Source organism: Saccharomyces paradoxus, chromosome IV (genome assembly GCF_002079055.1).
Source record: "Saccharomyces paradoxus chromosome IV, complete sequence".
NCBI lineage: Eukaryota > Fungi > Ascomycota > Saccharomycetes > Saccharomycetales > Saccharomycetaceae > Saccharomyces > Saccharomyces paradoxus.
Genome location: NC_047490.1, coordinates 1,111,788 through 1,127,413, shown reverse-complemented (window position 1 = coordinate 1,127,413; position 15,626 = coordinate 1,111,788). Strand labels below are relative to the sequence as shown.

General features: G+C 39.3%; 6 protein-coding genes across 6 annotated transcripts; 5 read left to right on the top strand and 1 right to left on the bottom strand.

The window, feature by feature from the left end:
- Nucleotides 1-626: 626 nt before the first annotated feature.
- Nucleotides 627-2,417, top strand: YPS7 (putative aspartic endopeptidase; the record flags this gene model as incomplete). The annotated part of the gene is made up of 1 exon (XM_033909681.1): nt 627-2,417. One exon carries the CDS (start codon nt 627-629, stop codon nt 2,415-2,417), a length of 1,791 nt encoding a protein of 596 aa, XP_033765572.1.
- Nucleotides 2,418-2,977: 560 nt separating this feature from the next.
- PAL1 (Pal1p) lies at nt 2,978-4,474 on the top strand (the record flags this gene model as incomplete). The annotated part of the gene is made up of 1 exon (XM_033909680.1): nt 2,978-4,474. The coding sequence occupies one exon, from the start codon at nt 2,978-2,980 to the stop codon at nt 4,472-4,474; it is 1,497 nt and encodes a 498-aa protein (XP_033765571.1).
- Nucleotides 4,475-4,721: 247 nt separating this feature from the next.
- MRP1 (mitochondrial 37S ribosomal protein mS43) lies at nt 4,722-5,687 on the bottom strand (the record flags this gene model as incomplete). Its single annotated transcript, XM_033909679.1, has 1 exon — nt 4,722-5,687. The coding sequence occupies one exon, from the start codon at nt 5,685-5,687 to the stop codon at nt 4,722-4,724; it is 966 nt and encodes a 321-aa protein (XP_033765570.1).
- A 528-nt stretch (nt 5,688-6,215) lies between these two features.
- SVF1 (Svf1p) lies at nt 6,216-7,667 on the top strand (the record flags this gene model as incomplete). Its single annotated transcript, XM_033909678.1, has 1 exon — nt 6,216-7,667. The coding sequence occupies one exon, from the start codon at nt 6,216-6,218 to the stop codon at nt 7,665-7,667; it is 1,452 nt and encodes a 483-aa protein (XP_033765569.1).
- Nucleotides 7,668-10,263: 2,596 nt separating this feature from the next.
- On the top strand, nt 10,264-11,967 carry HXT3 (hexose transporter HXT3; the record flags this gene model as incomplete). The annotated part of the gene is made up of 1 exon (XM_033909677.1): nt 10,264-11,967. One exon carries the CDS (start codon nt 10,264-10,266, stop codon nt 11,965-11,967), a length of 1,704 nt encoding a protein of 567 aa, XP_033765568.1.
- A 1,685-nt stretch (nt 11,968-13,652) lies between these two features.
- Nucleotides 13,653-15,365, top strand: SPAR_D05340 (sugar porter family MFS transporter; the record flags this gene model as incomplete). Its single annotated transcript, XM_033909676.1, has 1 exon — nt 13,653-15,365. One exon carries the CDS (start codon nt 13,653-13,655, stop codon nt 15,363-15,365), a length of 1,713 nt encoding a protein of 570 aa, XP_033765567.1.
- Between the last annotated feature and the right edge of the window lie 261 nt (nt 15,366-15,626).

Sequence of the window (15,626 nt, the reverse complement as noted above, 5' to 3'; positions counted from 1 at the left end):
GAGTATGTAGTGTTCTATGTTTGTTTTGATGTCACCCTTATATTTGATTCGTCAATACCGCCAAGGTAGGTAGTTGTACAGACTTTATGATAAATTACCAAAAATACCCTTATATTCGGAGTATTCAATGTGTTAATTGGTGTGTGTTTCATATACCTTTTTATGTGGTACAAAAAGTCTGCTTTTAGCCCTACTACTACAACTTAACTGCTGATTATCAACATCATTATTGAACTCGTGAAAGTTGAGAGCACTAATAGTTAGTTTCTAGTTCTCGCCATCAACTGGGCTTAGACAGGAGGCGCTTGAAAGCAATTCAACTCATATAATGGGGTCTTCTTTTCTGCCTTATGTATAACTTGCATTGCTTCGTTTTACAATGTTCGTCCGGTCGCGTTATTCGCGACAATGAACGTCGTTACCCCGAACAAAAAAATACGAGATTTTGAACGCCGCAGCTCATCATACTAGAATGAACGCATTCAATATTGGAATATGTTATTCTTAGAATGATGGATATACCAGTTGCATTAGACCAGTCATTCTAGGAAAATACGGCACTTGAAGAAAGATCTTTGAAAGTCTCGTGGCTGCGTGCTTGCTTTATTTGCCGTTGATTTTTTGCTATGTCATGCCTAAGTTTATGGTATCTGTGGCTCATATCAACCTTTCAGTTAGGGTTCGCAACGGCTAGTACTGCAAATACAACAACTACAGCAAAGTACAAAACCTCTTCTTCGACGGAGAACCCGTTTCCGGTACTAACAGTGGGTAAAGATGGTAGAGGAAACTACTATGTGAATAGCACATTCGGCACACCTGGTCAAAATCAGCGTCTAGCAGTAGATATCATCCAACCATACATAAACCTGGTTTCCGGAACGAACGAAAGCCACAGCGAGTATTTCAATGTATACCATAACCACCCTACTTACTTCATTAACGAGTCTACATCATCTGTTCCTGTCTCTCCTGGCCAAATATATGAGCTTTCTTTCATCGACGGTAGAGCTGTTAACTCTACTTTGGTAACAGACGATATGAACTTTACTAATGTTTTACCAGAAAATTCCTCGACCGCTTTGGCAACTGATTTAATGATAACTCGAGATAACGTACAATTTAACTCAGGGAGCTTATCCATTTCGAACGTTTCGTTTTTCAATATTGAGTCCTCCAATTTTAAGACATCGGGTTTGTTGGGGTTAAGTGGAAAGATCACAAACCCAGGCAATGATATTGACAGCTCACAATACACTGAACAATCTTATTTCCTATCTTTATTAAAAGATGCAAACTTCATTGAAAGTTCGTCATATTCATTGTGGTTGGCTGGCGACACTTCCACATACGAAACATATAGAGATCCAATATTCAATTGCGGGAAGCTGCTTCTCGGAGGGGTTGATCCTTCGCTGTTTACCGGTACGCTGGGAAAATTTGACTTGATTCCGTATGTTGACCCAGTGAGTAATGCGGTAAGTATTGGGTACCCAATCGTGCCATTGGGTCCGATTTACATTGTGTCCAACAGTGGACAAAGTTTGAATATGACTTCTAAAGACTTCTTGAGCCCAGCTTTGCTTGATTCCACATCTTCAGTTAGTTATCTGCCAACTAGTACTATTATTCAGATCGCCGTTCAAATTGCGGCCACTTATGTGGAATCGCTAGATAGATGGCTAGTCCAATGTTCTATGGCAGATATGGGTGTCTCCTTGGGTTTTAGGCTTCGAGAATTGACAATCGAAATCCCTCTACGTGATTTGTTATCATCTACTTACGATACATCCACTAATTCCTCGATGTTTTTCGGTTCGGGACAGGAAGCATGTTTTCTAACACTATATGCTAATACAAATACGGGATTAAACATACTCGGAGAAGCTTTCATGAAAAATATATACATGGCAATGGACCTAGAAGATAACACTATAGCCATTGCGCAGGCAAAGAAGGTTGAAGATGATGCTGTCACTGATGACGCAAACGAAACCACTAAACCAACTATCATCAAGAAGATCAGATCCGGTTACATTCCTTATGCGAAAGCGATGAATAGTAGTAGTACAAGAAACTTGACTCTTTATCCATCCAATAGGTCCGGCTATATGCTCACTGTCCCAGGTCAGCTAACAGCAGCATATTCAAACGGCGTGATTACAGGTGCGGGCCGGTCATTCTATGATACTTCAAGAGCAACCACAAGTCCAAGACCATCTAGTAGTCAATTCGACAGTTTTTCTGTGTCAGCCTCAGATGAGTGGTCGAATTCAACTAATAGAACAAGCAGTGTTTCAGGGGCGGGCGTTCGATTGAGCAGTCCCTATACAATTAACAATAATCCAGCAGGATTTGTGGCCCGTGTAGCTTCATTGCTACTGCTCTCGACGTTCTCAATACTTATTGTTCTTTGAATGATTTTAATGGAAGTTTATTTTAACATAAAAATTTTCCTTCTCTCGTCAAGGTACACATAAATTCATTATATAGGAAATTTAATAACAATATACTTAAAAGTATGGTATCCTGTCATTCTCGTTGAGCAGCGCAAAAGATATTGCTTATGATCAATCATTAGCAACCATCTCGAAGAATCGTCGTGCACGGGGCGTAAATCGCGTTACTTTTTCTTTTTTTTTTCCCGCCTCGAGGTTGGTTCAGCAGATCATGGTGACTGGCGATAGGTTATTTACTGGAAATGAAGACAATCTTTCTTAGAAGGTAATTCTTGTAAAATTTTCAAGCTTTATTCTTATCGTGTACAGAATCCGGCATACACCTAATCTAACTCGTTCTTTTCATTGTTATTTCTATTCGAGGAATTCAAGTGTTTTGTAAAGCTATCCCTTTGAACACGTATCGTCATTTTATCATAACCTTCGACTGTTTAATTGTTGATACGTTGCAGTTACCATTACACTTTTATTAGCATTTCCTTTTTTAAATATTTTGATACATATACCCAAGATTTAGTATGGAGAATAGAAACAGCAGTGCCTCTAGTAGGCCATTTTCTGTCAATAACCCGTTTAGAAACGCCACAATTGATTCAAGTATTAACCAATATAAAAATGACTCCCAGTTTCAGGAGTGGGCAAGAAACCAATCTCGTACCAATTCATTTGATAAGCCACAATTAAACGCAAGAACATCATCACAACTATCTTTTCCAAACATTCCCGAGGACGGACTGCAGCGAAATGCAGATCAGCAGGGTGTTTTTTATTCTGGTTTAGAGAGCTTTAGTAGTGGTAGTCTGTCACCTCCTTCGAGACCTCTTTCCTCAAAGAATCCTTTCCTGGACGATGAGAGTCCAACAAACGATTTTCGGAGATCTCCTCCACTTCCTTCAAATAATAAAAGATATCCGACCGCTACAGAAGAAAAAGAACAATTAAGGCAAAAATATTTGGAAGAAAGTGACGTAAGTTCAACAAGTAGTACACAAGAAGGTAGAGACCTTCCACCCTCATACGAAGAGATCACTTCAACCAATGGATCAAGGCGCGCATATCCGAAGGAAAAAGGTTCTCGCTCTTCTTCTCACCGTGAACATAGCAACAGTGGATCATATATTCCTCGCAGATCTTCATCGCACCATCACCGTGAAGCTTCCTCGTCTTCAACTCCTTCTAAGAAAGGGAAGAGAAAGAGTAAAGTTATTGTTCCTAAAAACGTCGATACTATCGATAAGTTAGATGTAACTGGATTGTTCGGGGGATCATTTCATCACGACGGTCCATTCGATGCAGTAACACCTCATAGGAATAAAAATAACAAAGCCGCACCTGTTTTAGCTTTTCCGGTTGATGGTCCAAACAGTACCATCGGTGGAGCTTCAACCAAGAAGTCTGCCTTGGATGAGGTTTTTGGGAGAGATGATATAGATGATTCTGATATATATCAGTACAGTTCGCAGACTCTAAGGAGAGGTGGCGATACGCAAGACGCAATAAAAGCAAACGTTGGTAACATTCAACAAATGGATGCCAAAAATAAGACAGAGTTGGTTCATGGGCCTGTTACTGCGGGACTAGGTTCCAGCACGTTTTTAGATGGGGCACCCGCCTCCTCAGCGGCCATTAGAAGCGACATAAAAGCGCATTCCTATCATAATCGTAACGGTGGTATACAAAGAAATAAGTCACTTTCTCAACGATTAGGCCTTGGAGGATCCAGTGATAGCAATGCCCCCATGACAGGTGTTAGAAGAAACTTGAGTTTAAGCAGAGACAACTATGATGTCGGTCACAGTAACGAAGGTGTCAGAAGGTCAAAAACCGTCAACTCTTCTAACAGGACGCATAAGTCCACTTATACTAGTGACTTCAACGATCAGAATGATGACAATAAGGATGAGGAAGATGTTTATCTGGGTGTGCGCTACAATGAGTCCAATATGAAAAAGAAATCGACAGGTAGCAAATTACTTAACAGAGTTAAAAGTCTAAAGGTCGGAAGGAAAAGTTAGTAAGTAGGCCCAAAAGGGGGAAAGGAGCTATGAAACAAACACTAGAGCCAGGTATTTAACTTTCCACACTTCCATAAAAGGATTAAAAAAACAGAGACGACAGAAAATAGAACAAAGAAAATGGAGCGACGAATAAAGATAATTTAAGACCATGTTATATACACATTACGAATAGTTTGATTTTATATATTTACAGAGACTATCAACTTATATCAAAAAGGGAAAAAGTTCTCATTACCAGTTTCATTCACAACGTGTTGAATGCTTGGATTTTAGTGCGTTGAGGTAGCCTTGATTCTACAGTTCTCCATTCTATAGAGTCCCACACCCTTTCCAAATATTCTCGTTTACCGAATACACCATAATCAGTTAACCATGTTTTGGGTGACGCATCAATGGCTAAAAGCGGGATATATGAAACCTCTTTCCCCGAAAACCCCTTCTGTTGAGTTTCATAAATAAATTTAGTCTTGGCTTGCTTGGCAGTCATTTCAGAATCATCAAAAGTACCTGCTTCTTTGGCTCGTTGTTTTTCCATGTTAATATATTGATTATTGAGCTCATTCATCACGCCAGAGGTGGAAAAGTTAAAAGGAGTTCCCGCATTATAAGTATTCAAAATAAATAGTTTATCGTATTCAATGTCCCTGTTCGGCATATCGCTGCGGGTGGAACGTTTATCGAGCTGCCGTCTGGCTACTAACCACGTAAACCCGTCACCTGGTAGAGCAAGATTTGAGTTTATTAATAAAGTTCTAAATTCCATCAGGGAGCCAAATGAGGAGACTAAAGCCGCCTGCAAACGTTCATTGCCAGTGGTCAATGGTTCATTGCTTATTGTTCTATTGAAATCCGGGGTTTGGAGTAACGCTTCTGGACCAAGCTTGGGGCATTCCTCTGGTGGTGTCCTGGTACACCCCTGAAGAGATGACATGCTGAATCTCAAGTTGTATAATGATGATGCGTAGTTCACAATATGCTTCTTGGAAGCAGATTTCGAGTTTTCATGGATGAGAGTTTCCAAGGGTTTTTGTTGCGCCTCATTTGTACAATCGTTCAATTTTGCATCGAGACATTTCACTCGATCAAACCATGCTTTTTGTAATCCGTCAATAGAAAACAGCCCTTTCAGAGGAGTACCTTCTTTCAGGTGCTCGAGTGCATACCTAGTAGAGTACTTTCTTATAGCGCGAGCACCAGTATAGCGAAGCATGATGCTGAGAAACTTCAAAATTCAAGAGTATTTTTGATTTGGCCAACTATCAAAGAACAAACTAGCGATTGTTTCCTGAATTTAGCTATAACTACGGTAATTCCTACCTACCGCCTCAGTAATACTTTTCACATCTTGTGCATGATGATATTGCCCTTTGATAGGACTTAAGCAAAAATCTTGTCTATAATTATGTCATTTTTCACGTAACTTCAGGGCCCGTTTATTACCGCTTTTTTTCGTTGTTTTTTTGTTGTTGAGGAGGCAAACTTGCGATGAGTGGGAGAAAACAAAACCGAGATGACAGCTGGTTGATTGAAGCATTCGGGGATATCCTAGACGATTACTCCTTGAGATTCACGAATAGCACAGCTTTTCGTTTGTTATATATAGATAAACCCTGTTGATAAAATTCTTTTGCATTTTTGTTCGATAAATTGAAATCTGTAGAAGGTCAAGAGATTCAGTCATTTATTGCATCGAATCAAGAAAAAAAGAGAGAAATAAGCTTTTGTATAGTATAATATAATGTTGAAGTGGATAAAAGGTGGGATTTCCGCAGTCACCGGTATGGCTGAACCTGAATACGGGAAAGATTACATTCATAGTGTTGCTGATAGGGTAAAAAATAAGCAGCCTTACAGAGAAACCAGTCGTGAAGATTTTTTTTGGCAGGCTCCTGACCATACAAACGTTGAATCGGTTATCTTTTATTTCAGTGACTTGAAAACTGGTATCTTTGGTTTCGCCCAGGTTATTCATTCAAATATCATTGGTTTGCACACCGCATCCCAATTTACCTTCAGAATTTTTGACTCGAAGAATCCAGAGGATTTGAATATCTGGACATCTACCAAGTTGGAGAATTTCTACATCGAAGGTCCGAATTTTTATGCTGACAATCTTTCTGTAGAATTAAGTGAAGACGGTGAAAGTTATCACATTCAATCCAGTGTTTGTGATCTATCTGTCGTTGACTTACATATAAGAAGGTTAACCCCTGGAGCTAAGATCGGTGATGATCCTGCCACTTATTATGGTAACAATATCGATGAACCTTGGGGTAGCATGAGACACGTTTTCTGGCCAAGAAATGCTTGTCACGGTACTATCAAGGTCAAGAAGGAAGTTATTCCAGAATCTGACGAGGAAGAAAGCTCAGCTGATGAGGACGATAACGATGACGAAGGAGAAGAAGAAGAAGAAGAAGAAGAATCTGGTGATTCTGAGGAGGAGTCTGGCAGTGAAGAAGAAAGTGACGGTGAAGAAGTTGAAATCACCTACGAAGACCGTACTATTACTTTCAAAGAGGAAGATCCAGCGATCTCCACATTTATAATGGCTTTCCAAGGCATGAAACCTCATCACGCAGCTAAGGCATGGAACTTCATGTTTTTCCATTCAGAAAAGTATTCTGCGGTGTTGATGGAATTTACCACACCAAAATCGTACGCCAACACTAAAATTTCTGCTGGTATTATCACCGACGATAAGGAAGTTTTAGCAATGACAACTAACAATAATGTTGAGCACTTAAACTCAGAAATTGATTCTGTTGGTTGGAAAGTTCCAAAAGACATCAAAATCACCTTCAAAGGTATCAATACTAAAGTAAAGGATGAACAGTTGAAATCCGAGAATGGTACTGAACAGGATTTACAAGCAGGCGATGAAAAGGAAGAAGAAGAGGAAGAAGAATACAAGAACGTCGCGGAAGAAGATAAGATCTGTGCTGTTGTAGAAGGTCCATTGGACAACTTAGTCGAAAGAATTGATGTGATGGGCGAAATTCCAAGTTTCGTTAAAAACATCGTCTCTGGTGTTGCCGGTACTAAACCATTCATTTACCAATACGCTGATCCAAAAAGCTCTACTCTACAAATAAACGGCGGGGAGAAAATTCATGGCGTAGCTTGGACAGAAGTAACATTCATTTCTGAATCGGATGTGATTAGTGAGGAATCTTACAATGAAGCATGAGCAAAATCGCGGAATATCGTACGCTTTTTCCTATTTGTGATTTAATATTACAAAATCTAATATTGCAAAGTTTAATAATTATAACAAGTTATCGTTATACCCCTTTTTGATCGCTGCGTCACATAATCGATACTGTTGTTCAAAATAAAAGTGATGCAAAAAATAATCATGGTAACAAATATAGCCATAAATAAATAGTTGTCGTTTTATTCATATCATTTCATATGTATCCATACATACATATATATATATATATATATATCATGTAATATAGCCTAAACAAGTGGATGAAGTTTTCGTGAGTGAGCCAACGCGAGGCACAAACCTGGCAAGGAAACAAGAAAGTTTGGGGAAAGGTTCTACTAACACAGGTACTCGTAGAAGCCAGTACTTTAGGGAGGGGGGTTATTATTTATCGGGATGAGGTGATCATATGTATTGTTCCAGGTCCATTGAAACTCTAAATCTTATTTGAACAAATGAAAATCTTCTCACATACTTAAGCCATTGTAAATGACTCAGATACAAAATACCGCAATTATACGCTTTTTATAGGGGCCCATATAACCTGACTAGTCAGGAAATGGAAACGATCTTATTGCCGCGATTCTTGTGGAGCGATTTGAAAAAACTCCACACATGCGGATACTGCAGCTGAAGTAAACATTTCATGAGTACGTCGTCTATTTTTGGAAGCTAGGGGCTAATGATTTTCTACGGCTGCTGAGCATAGTTGATGCCTTTATTTAGAAGCATTTCAGAAAGAGCGCATCAAAAAATTTTGATGCGCGGAAAACAAAGAGAAGTGCTTTGGCCATGCGCATACTAGACTAGTTATGTCCAAATTGTAACGAAAAGAAACTCGTACTCCATCTGTTATTTCCCGTTCAGTTAAAATAGCCGTATGGGAGCTTTCTTCAAATAATATCTTGGTTTTAAAGTAGTTCGAAGCTATTTGTATATATTCGGCTCCTCATTTAGTTAACTTTACGTATTAAGTGTATGTATATGTCTTCATGCTTCTATTGTAAAAACTAATAGCCCTCTATAAATTTATCCTAAGCTATTTTAGCATTATTTATTTACATTTTGTCAGTATTTATTATCTTTTGGGTGGATAGATGAAAACCCGGAAACTCAAATTTCGGAGAGTCGCAAGCAAACTTTGTACGTTTCTTGTCACCAAAAATTTAACTTAAGACACCTGCTATTCAAATTACTGCAAGTAAAGCATATAGTACTGAGAATCTTAGACGGGGTTTCTGTTCACTGCAAAGCTCCCATTTCTTATACAATCAAACAAGAGGAGTTCTCAGATTACGATGAAGGATCAGTTAAAAATATCTGAGGCTGTTCAAGAATATTTTATTAGCGGTATCCGCCCCTCAAATTCGGAATTTCGCGCTGCTTGAAAACCCTTCCATTTTCCTCACGCGGAACGGTCGCTTTGGTGCGGGATGAAGGCAAAATTCAAACCAGCATCAGGAAAGTCTGAAAGAAATGTAGTGCCCAATGTTCTTATCTAATCTGCATCCAATTTTACAGCGGAGCGGTTCAACTAACTGTGCGGCTAATTTCTGACGTTTCGTACAAAATTATACCGGTATATCGAATGGCACTGTAGTTTTGAAAGAAGCTTGTTCTATTCAGCAAAATCATGTAAAAAGGCATCAGCTAACTATAATTTTTTTATTGGTGTACGATCCAAGCTAGCGTGAGTATTGTTGATTAATGATGCGTGCTAGAGAAAATGAAGCCTAATGTTAATTAGGAAGCGAACTATTCGTATAAGGATTAAGCAAGCAATGTCAAGAAAGATTTTTTTCTTTCCTATTCGTCATCGCAGGCAGGCTCCATTCTCTCGAGATAACACCTAGAGAAGGAGCAATAAAATGAAAGGAAAAAATACTTTCTTTTTCTTGAAAAAGAAAAAAAAAATTGCAAGATGAGCTTTTCGCGGAACATTCTAGCTCGTTTGCATCTTCTTGCATCTGGTTGGTTTTCAGTAGCAGCAGCATATTAGCGGGTACCTACAATTATCCCCTAGTAGGCTTGTTCACGGAGAAATTCGGGAGTGTTTTTTTTTCCGTGCGCATTTTCTTAGCTATATTCTTCCAGCTTCGTCTGCTGCCCGGTCATCGTTCCTGTCACGTAGTTTTTCCGGATTCGTCCGGCTCATATAATACCGCAATAAACACGGAATATCTCGTTCCGCGGGTTCGGTTAAACTCTCGGTCGCGGATTATCACACAGAAAGCTTTGTGGAGAATTTTTCCAGATTTTCCGCTTTCCCCGATGTTAGTATTTCCGGAGGTTATTATACTGACCGCCACTATAATGAGGGTACAACGTCCTTCTGGAGAAAGAAACAACTCAATAACGATGTGGGACATTGGGGGCCCACCCAAAAAATCTGGGGACTATATCCCCAGAGAATTTCTCCAGAACAGAAGAAAAGTCAAAGTTTTTTTCACTTGAGGTTGCATATAAATACTGGTGCTGTTCTTGTCTTTTGCATTAATTTCCCATAAATTTAACTCCAGTTTTATAAAAGTAGTAAAACAACAAACAAAATTTACATCTGAGTTAAGCAATCATGAATTCAACTCCAGATTTAATATCTCCACAAAAGTCAAGTGAAAATTCGAATGCTGAGCTGCCTTCGAATAGCTCTCAGGTAATGAACATGCCTGAAGAAAAAGGTGTTCAAGATGATTTTCAAGCTGAGGCCGACCAGGTATTTACCAATCCAAACACAGGTAAAGGTGCGTACGTCACTGTCTCCATCTGTTGTGTTATGGTCGCCTTCGGTGGTTTCGTTTTCGGTTGGGATACTGGTACCATTTCTGGTTTCGTCGCTCAAACTGATTTCTTGAGAAGATTTGGTATGAAACACAAAGATGGTAGTTTTTATTTGTCTAAGGTTAGAACTGGTTTAATTGTCTCTATTTTCAATATTGGTTGTGCCATTGGTGGTATTATTTTAGCCAAATTAGGTGATATGTACGGTCGTAAAATGGGTTTGATTGTCGTTGTTGTTATCTACATCATCGGTATTATTATTCAAATCGCATCCATTAACAAATGGTACCAATATTTCATTGGCAGAATTATTTCCGGTCTGGGTGTCGGTGGTATTGCCGTCCTATCTCCTATGTTGATTTCCGAAGTTGCTCCTAAGGAAATGAGAGGTACTTTAGTTTCTTGTTACCAATTGATGATTACCTTGGGTATTTTCTTAGGTTACTGTACAAATTTCGGTACAAAGAACTACTCTAACTCTGTGCAATGGAGAGTCCCATTAGGTTTGTGTTTTGCCTGGGCTTTGTTTATGATTGGTGGTATGACTTTCGTTCCAGAATCTCCACGTTACTTGGTTGAAGCTGGTCAAATCGACGAAGCAAGAGCTTCTCTATCCAAGGTTAACAAGGTTGCCCCAGATCATCCATTCATTCAACAAGAATTAGAAGTTATCGAAGCTAGTGTTGAAGAAGCTAGGGCTGCTGGTTCAGCATCATGGGGTGAATTATTCACTGGTAAGCCAGCCATGTTTAAGCGTACTATGATGGGTATTATGATCCAATCTCTACAACAATTGACAGGTGATAACTATTTCTTCTACTATGGTACTACTGTTTTTAAAGCTGTTGGTATGAGTGATTCTTTTGAAACTTCTATCGTTTTTGGTGTCGTCAACCTCTTCTCCACTTGTTGTTCTCTATACACAGTCGATCGTTTCGGCCGTCGTAACTGTTTGCTATATGGTGCCATTGGTATGGTCTGCTGTTATGTAGTCTACGCTTCTGTCGGTGTCACTAGACTATGGCCAAATGGTCAAGATAACGGTTCATCCAAGGGTGCTGGTAACTGTATGATTTGCTTCGCATGTTTCTATATTTTCTGTTTTGCTACCACCTGGGCTCCAATTGCTTATGTTGTTATCTCTGAAACTTTCCCATTGAGGGTCAAGTCTAAGGCTATGTCTATTGCTACCGCTGCTAACTGGATGTGGGGTTTCTTGATTGGTTTCTTCACTCCATTTATTACTAATGCTATTAATTTCTATTATGGTTACGTTTTCATGGGCTGTATGGTTTTCGCCTACTTCTACGTTTTCTTCTTTGTTCCAGAAACTAAAGGTTTGACTTTAGAAGAAGTCAACGATATGTACGCCGAAGGTGTTCTACCATGGAAATCTGCTGCTTGGGTTCCAACATCTCAAAGAGGTGCTGACTACAATGCTGATGCACTGATGCATGATGACCAGCCATTTTACAAGAAAATGTTCGGTAAGAATTAATTTCTCGCTGAACCGTAGTGCTGAATAATAGTGTATTTTAAAATTCGACGTGCTAGTTAATAATGATAAAGAATACACAAGATTTTATGACTTTATATATATAATTCTCTGATACAGTTAATAAAAAACATTGGTACATGATATCAAAACAATAAATATTAGCATTTTTTGATCTCTTTCGGAATTTTAGTGTCCAGTTTGCAACAGAACAGACAAACAAAATTTTTCTGCGATCACTAGCTTCGTATCATCACCAAAAGTCGAATAAGAAAGAAAAAAGTTCTTTAATTTCAAGGAAAAGAAGAGGTCTCTGGTTATCGTGGGCGGTGGCAAAAATATTGAAAATGCATGTGTGTGCAATTTGTCACGCCCACAAAGAAGTGCGTAGTAGAATACGAAAAGTAACTAACTAATCTTAACTCCTGACAATGGTTCAATAATCTTGCATTACTAAGAACGTGATGGTTTTCGCATGAAATCCAAACGGAAAACATTAAGAAAAAAGCCCAAGGTTTTTCGATTCTCAAGAGTCTCCAAGCAGGCTTCTTTACAAAGGGGATGGCTTTTTTGTCATGGACATTTTTCCTTCCTTATTCTGTTTCTACGGAAGTAAAAATATTATCTTCTCACTTTTGTCACACACCTAGCCTCCTTGCATTTTAAAGTTATCGAGTTGAATGGCTTCAAATTGGAGAAAAATTTAACTTAGTCAGTCACCAACACATTTTTAACCAGTATTGTTGGAAAAACTTTCCATGCTTTTCAACCGGAAAACGGAACAACGGCTAGTTCTCTACTCTCCTCCTGCGATGCTAAAGGGGCAAGGAAAAAAAAGCAGCACACAAAAAATAAGAGAAAGAAATTCCGGACCCATACCGGAGAAGCAACCGTAGCTACCATAACACGTTCACATGTTCATCCCTGTGTTGCCGTTTGGAAAATTCCTTTACGTGGTAATTGGAGTGCGCCGGCTCGAATTTTCAGAGGAACAAAGGAAAAACAGCAGAAAAGACCGTGACAACGAGCATCGGTGTACCATATGGTGTGATAAGCAGCCTGGGGGACAAAAAGAAGTGCGTAGTTTCTCTGTGCGGCGCCAAGACAAATGTGTTTCATATTCCTCCTCAAGGGGCTACGCTAACTAGCCTCACCGCCCGATCTCTTTTTCCTGAACTAGGAGGACGCCGTACAAAAAAAATGTTTGAAGGCAACGGAGATTCGTTTTATCCACGTTTACCCCACAAAAAGTGCAGGTACATTGTGGGGCCCCGGTATCGAAAACCAGTTTTTCCCCTAAAACATTGGAAAAAAAGGAGAAATTATTGGAACTTTGCATAGAATAGTCAGTAGGCAAGTTTGAAAAATGTTCCTTGAGAAATTACATTTCTCTACCACGGTGTGTTGAGACTGTTTAGATGCCCTCCGTGCCTTCCTTGAAAAAATCCAGCAGATGCCGCAGATTTGTATACAGATATTGTTTCGTAGACAATGGGAGCGCACAATGAAGAGAATATGGAAACATATAAAAAGAGGTCGAGGGAAGACTCATGGTCTTAAAAATCCTCTTCTTCTGTTTGCATTTTTCTTCTAATGAAAAAAGGACAAGAACAAACAAGCTCAACTTGTCTTTTCTAAGAACAAAAACAAAAAGAACAAAGAAGAATTTTCCTAATTTTAATTTAAAGATGTCACAAGACGCTGCTATCGCAGAGCAAACTCCTGAAGAGCATCTCTCTCCGGTCGATTCGGCCTCTAATTCAGTGCTATCTACACCAACCAATAAGGCTGAAAATGATGAACTAAAAGCTTATGGTGAAGGTGAAGAACACGAACCCGTTGTTGAAATCCCAAAGAGACCTGCATCTGCCTATGTTACAGTCTCTATTATGTGTATTATGATTGCCTTCGGTGGTTTCGTTTTCGGTTGGGATACTGGTACCATTTCTGGTTTTGTCAATCAAACCGATTTCATCAGAAGATTTGGTATGAAACACAAAGATGGTACTAATTATTTGTCTAAGGTTAGAACTGGTTTAATTGTCTCTATTTTCAACATTGGTTGTGCCATTGGTGGTATTATTCTTTCTAAACTGGGTGACATGTACGGTCGTAAGGTGGGTTTAATCGTCGTTGTTGTTATCTACATCATCGGTATTATTATTCAAATCGCATCCATTAACAAATGGTACCAATATTTCATTGGTAGAATTATTTCTGGTCTGGGTGTCGGTGGTATTGCCGTCCTATCTCCTATGCTGATTTCTGAAGTGTCTCCAAAGCACTTGAGAGGTACTTTGGTCTCTTGCTACCAATTGATGATTACTGCCGGTATTTTCTTGGGTTACTGTACAAACTACGGTACCAAGACTTATTCTAACTCTGTCCAATGGAGAGTTCCATTGGGTCTAGGTTTTGCCTGGGCTTTGTTCATGATTGGTGGTATGACTTTCGTTCCAGAATCTCCACGTTACCTAGCTGAAGTCGGTAAGATCGAGGAAGCCAAACGTTCCATTGCAGTCTCTAACAAGGTTGCTGTCGATGACCCATCTGTTTTGGCAGAAGTCGAAGCTGTGTTAGCTGGTATTGAAGCCGAAAAGCTAGCCGGTAGTGCTTCCTGGGGTGAGTTGTTTAGTAGCAAGACGAAGGTCCTACAACGTTTAATTATGGGTGCCATGATTCAATCTCTACAACAATTAACAGGTGATAACTATTTCTTTTACTATGGTACTACTATTTTCAAGGCTGTTGGTTTGAGTGATTCTTTCGAAACCTCCATTGTCTTGGGTATTGTTAACTTTGCTTCCACTTTTGTTGGTATTTACGTTGTTGATAGATATGGTCGTCGTACTTGTCTACTATGGGGTGCTGCTTCCATGACAGCTTGTATGGTTGTCTACGCTTCTGTGGGTGTGACCAGGTTATGGCCAAATGGTCAAGACCAACCATCTTCCAAAGGTGCTGGTAACTGTATGATTGTCTTTGCCTGTTTCTATATTTTCTGTTTTGCTACCACCTGGGCTCCAATTCCTTATGTTGTTGTCTCTGAAACTTTCCCATTGAGGGTCAAGTCTAAGGCTATGTCTATTGCTACCGCTGCTAACTGGATGTGGGGTTTCTTGATTGGTTTCTTCACTCCATTTATTACTAATGCTATTAACTTCTACTACGGTTACGTTTTCATGGGCTGTCTGGTCTTCATGTTCTTCTACGTTTTGTTGGTTGTTCCAGAAACCAAGGGTTTGACTTTGGAAGAAGTCAACACCATGTGGGAAGAAGGTGTTCTACCATGGAAATCTGCTTCATGGGTTCCACCATCCAGAAGAGGTGCCAACTACGACGCTGAGGATTTGACTCACGATGACAAGCCATTGTACAAGAGAATGTTTAGCACAAAATAATTTGCGAACACCTCTATTGATTCATGACCCTGTTCTAATATCTGTGCATTTGGAATGCACTCTAATTCTGATCTATATTTTTAATGAACCCTTATAACGATTTACATTGTATGGCAATATAAAATTGTCAATAGAAGTTATGATTTTTTATGAATTTATAATTTTTTTATTAATTTTCTTTCTTTTCTAAGCTTTGAAGAGAAGTTAATAGCTTTACCCTTCAAAGTTATGGTTTAGTCACGCTAAAAGCGAAATGCCCCT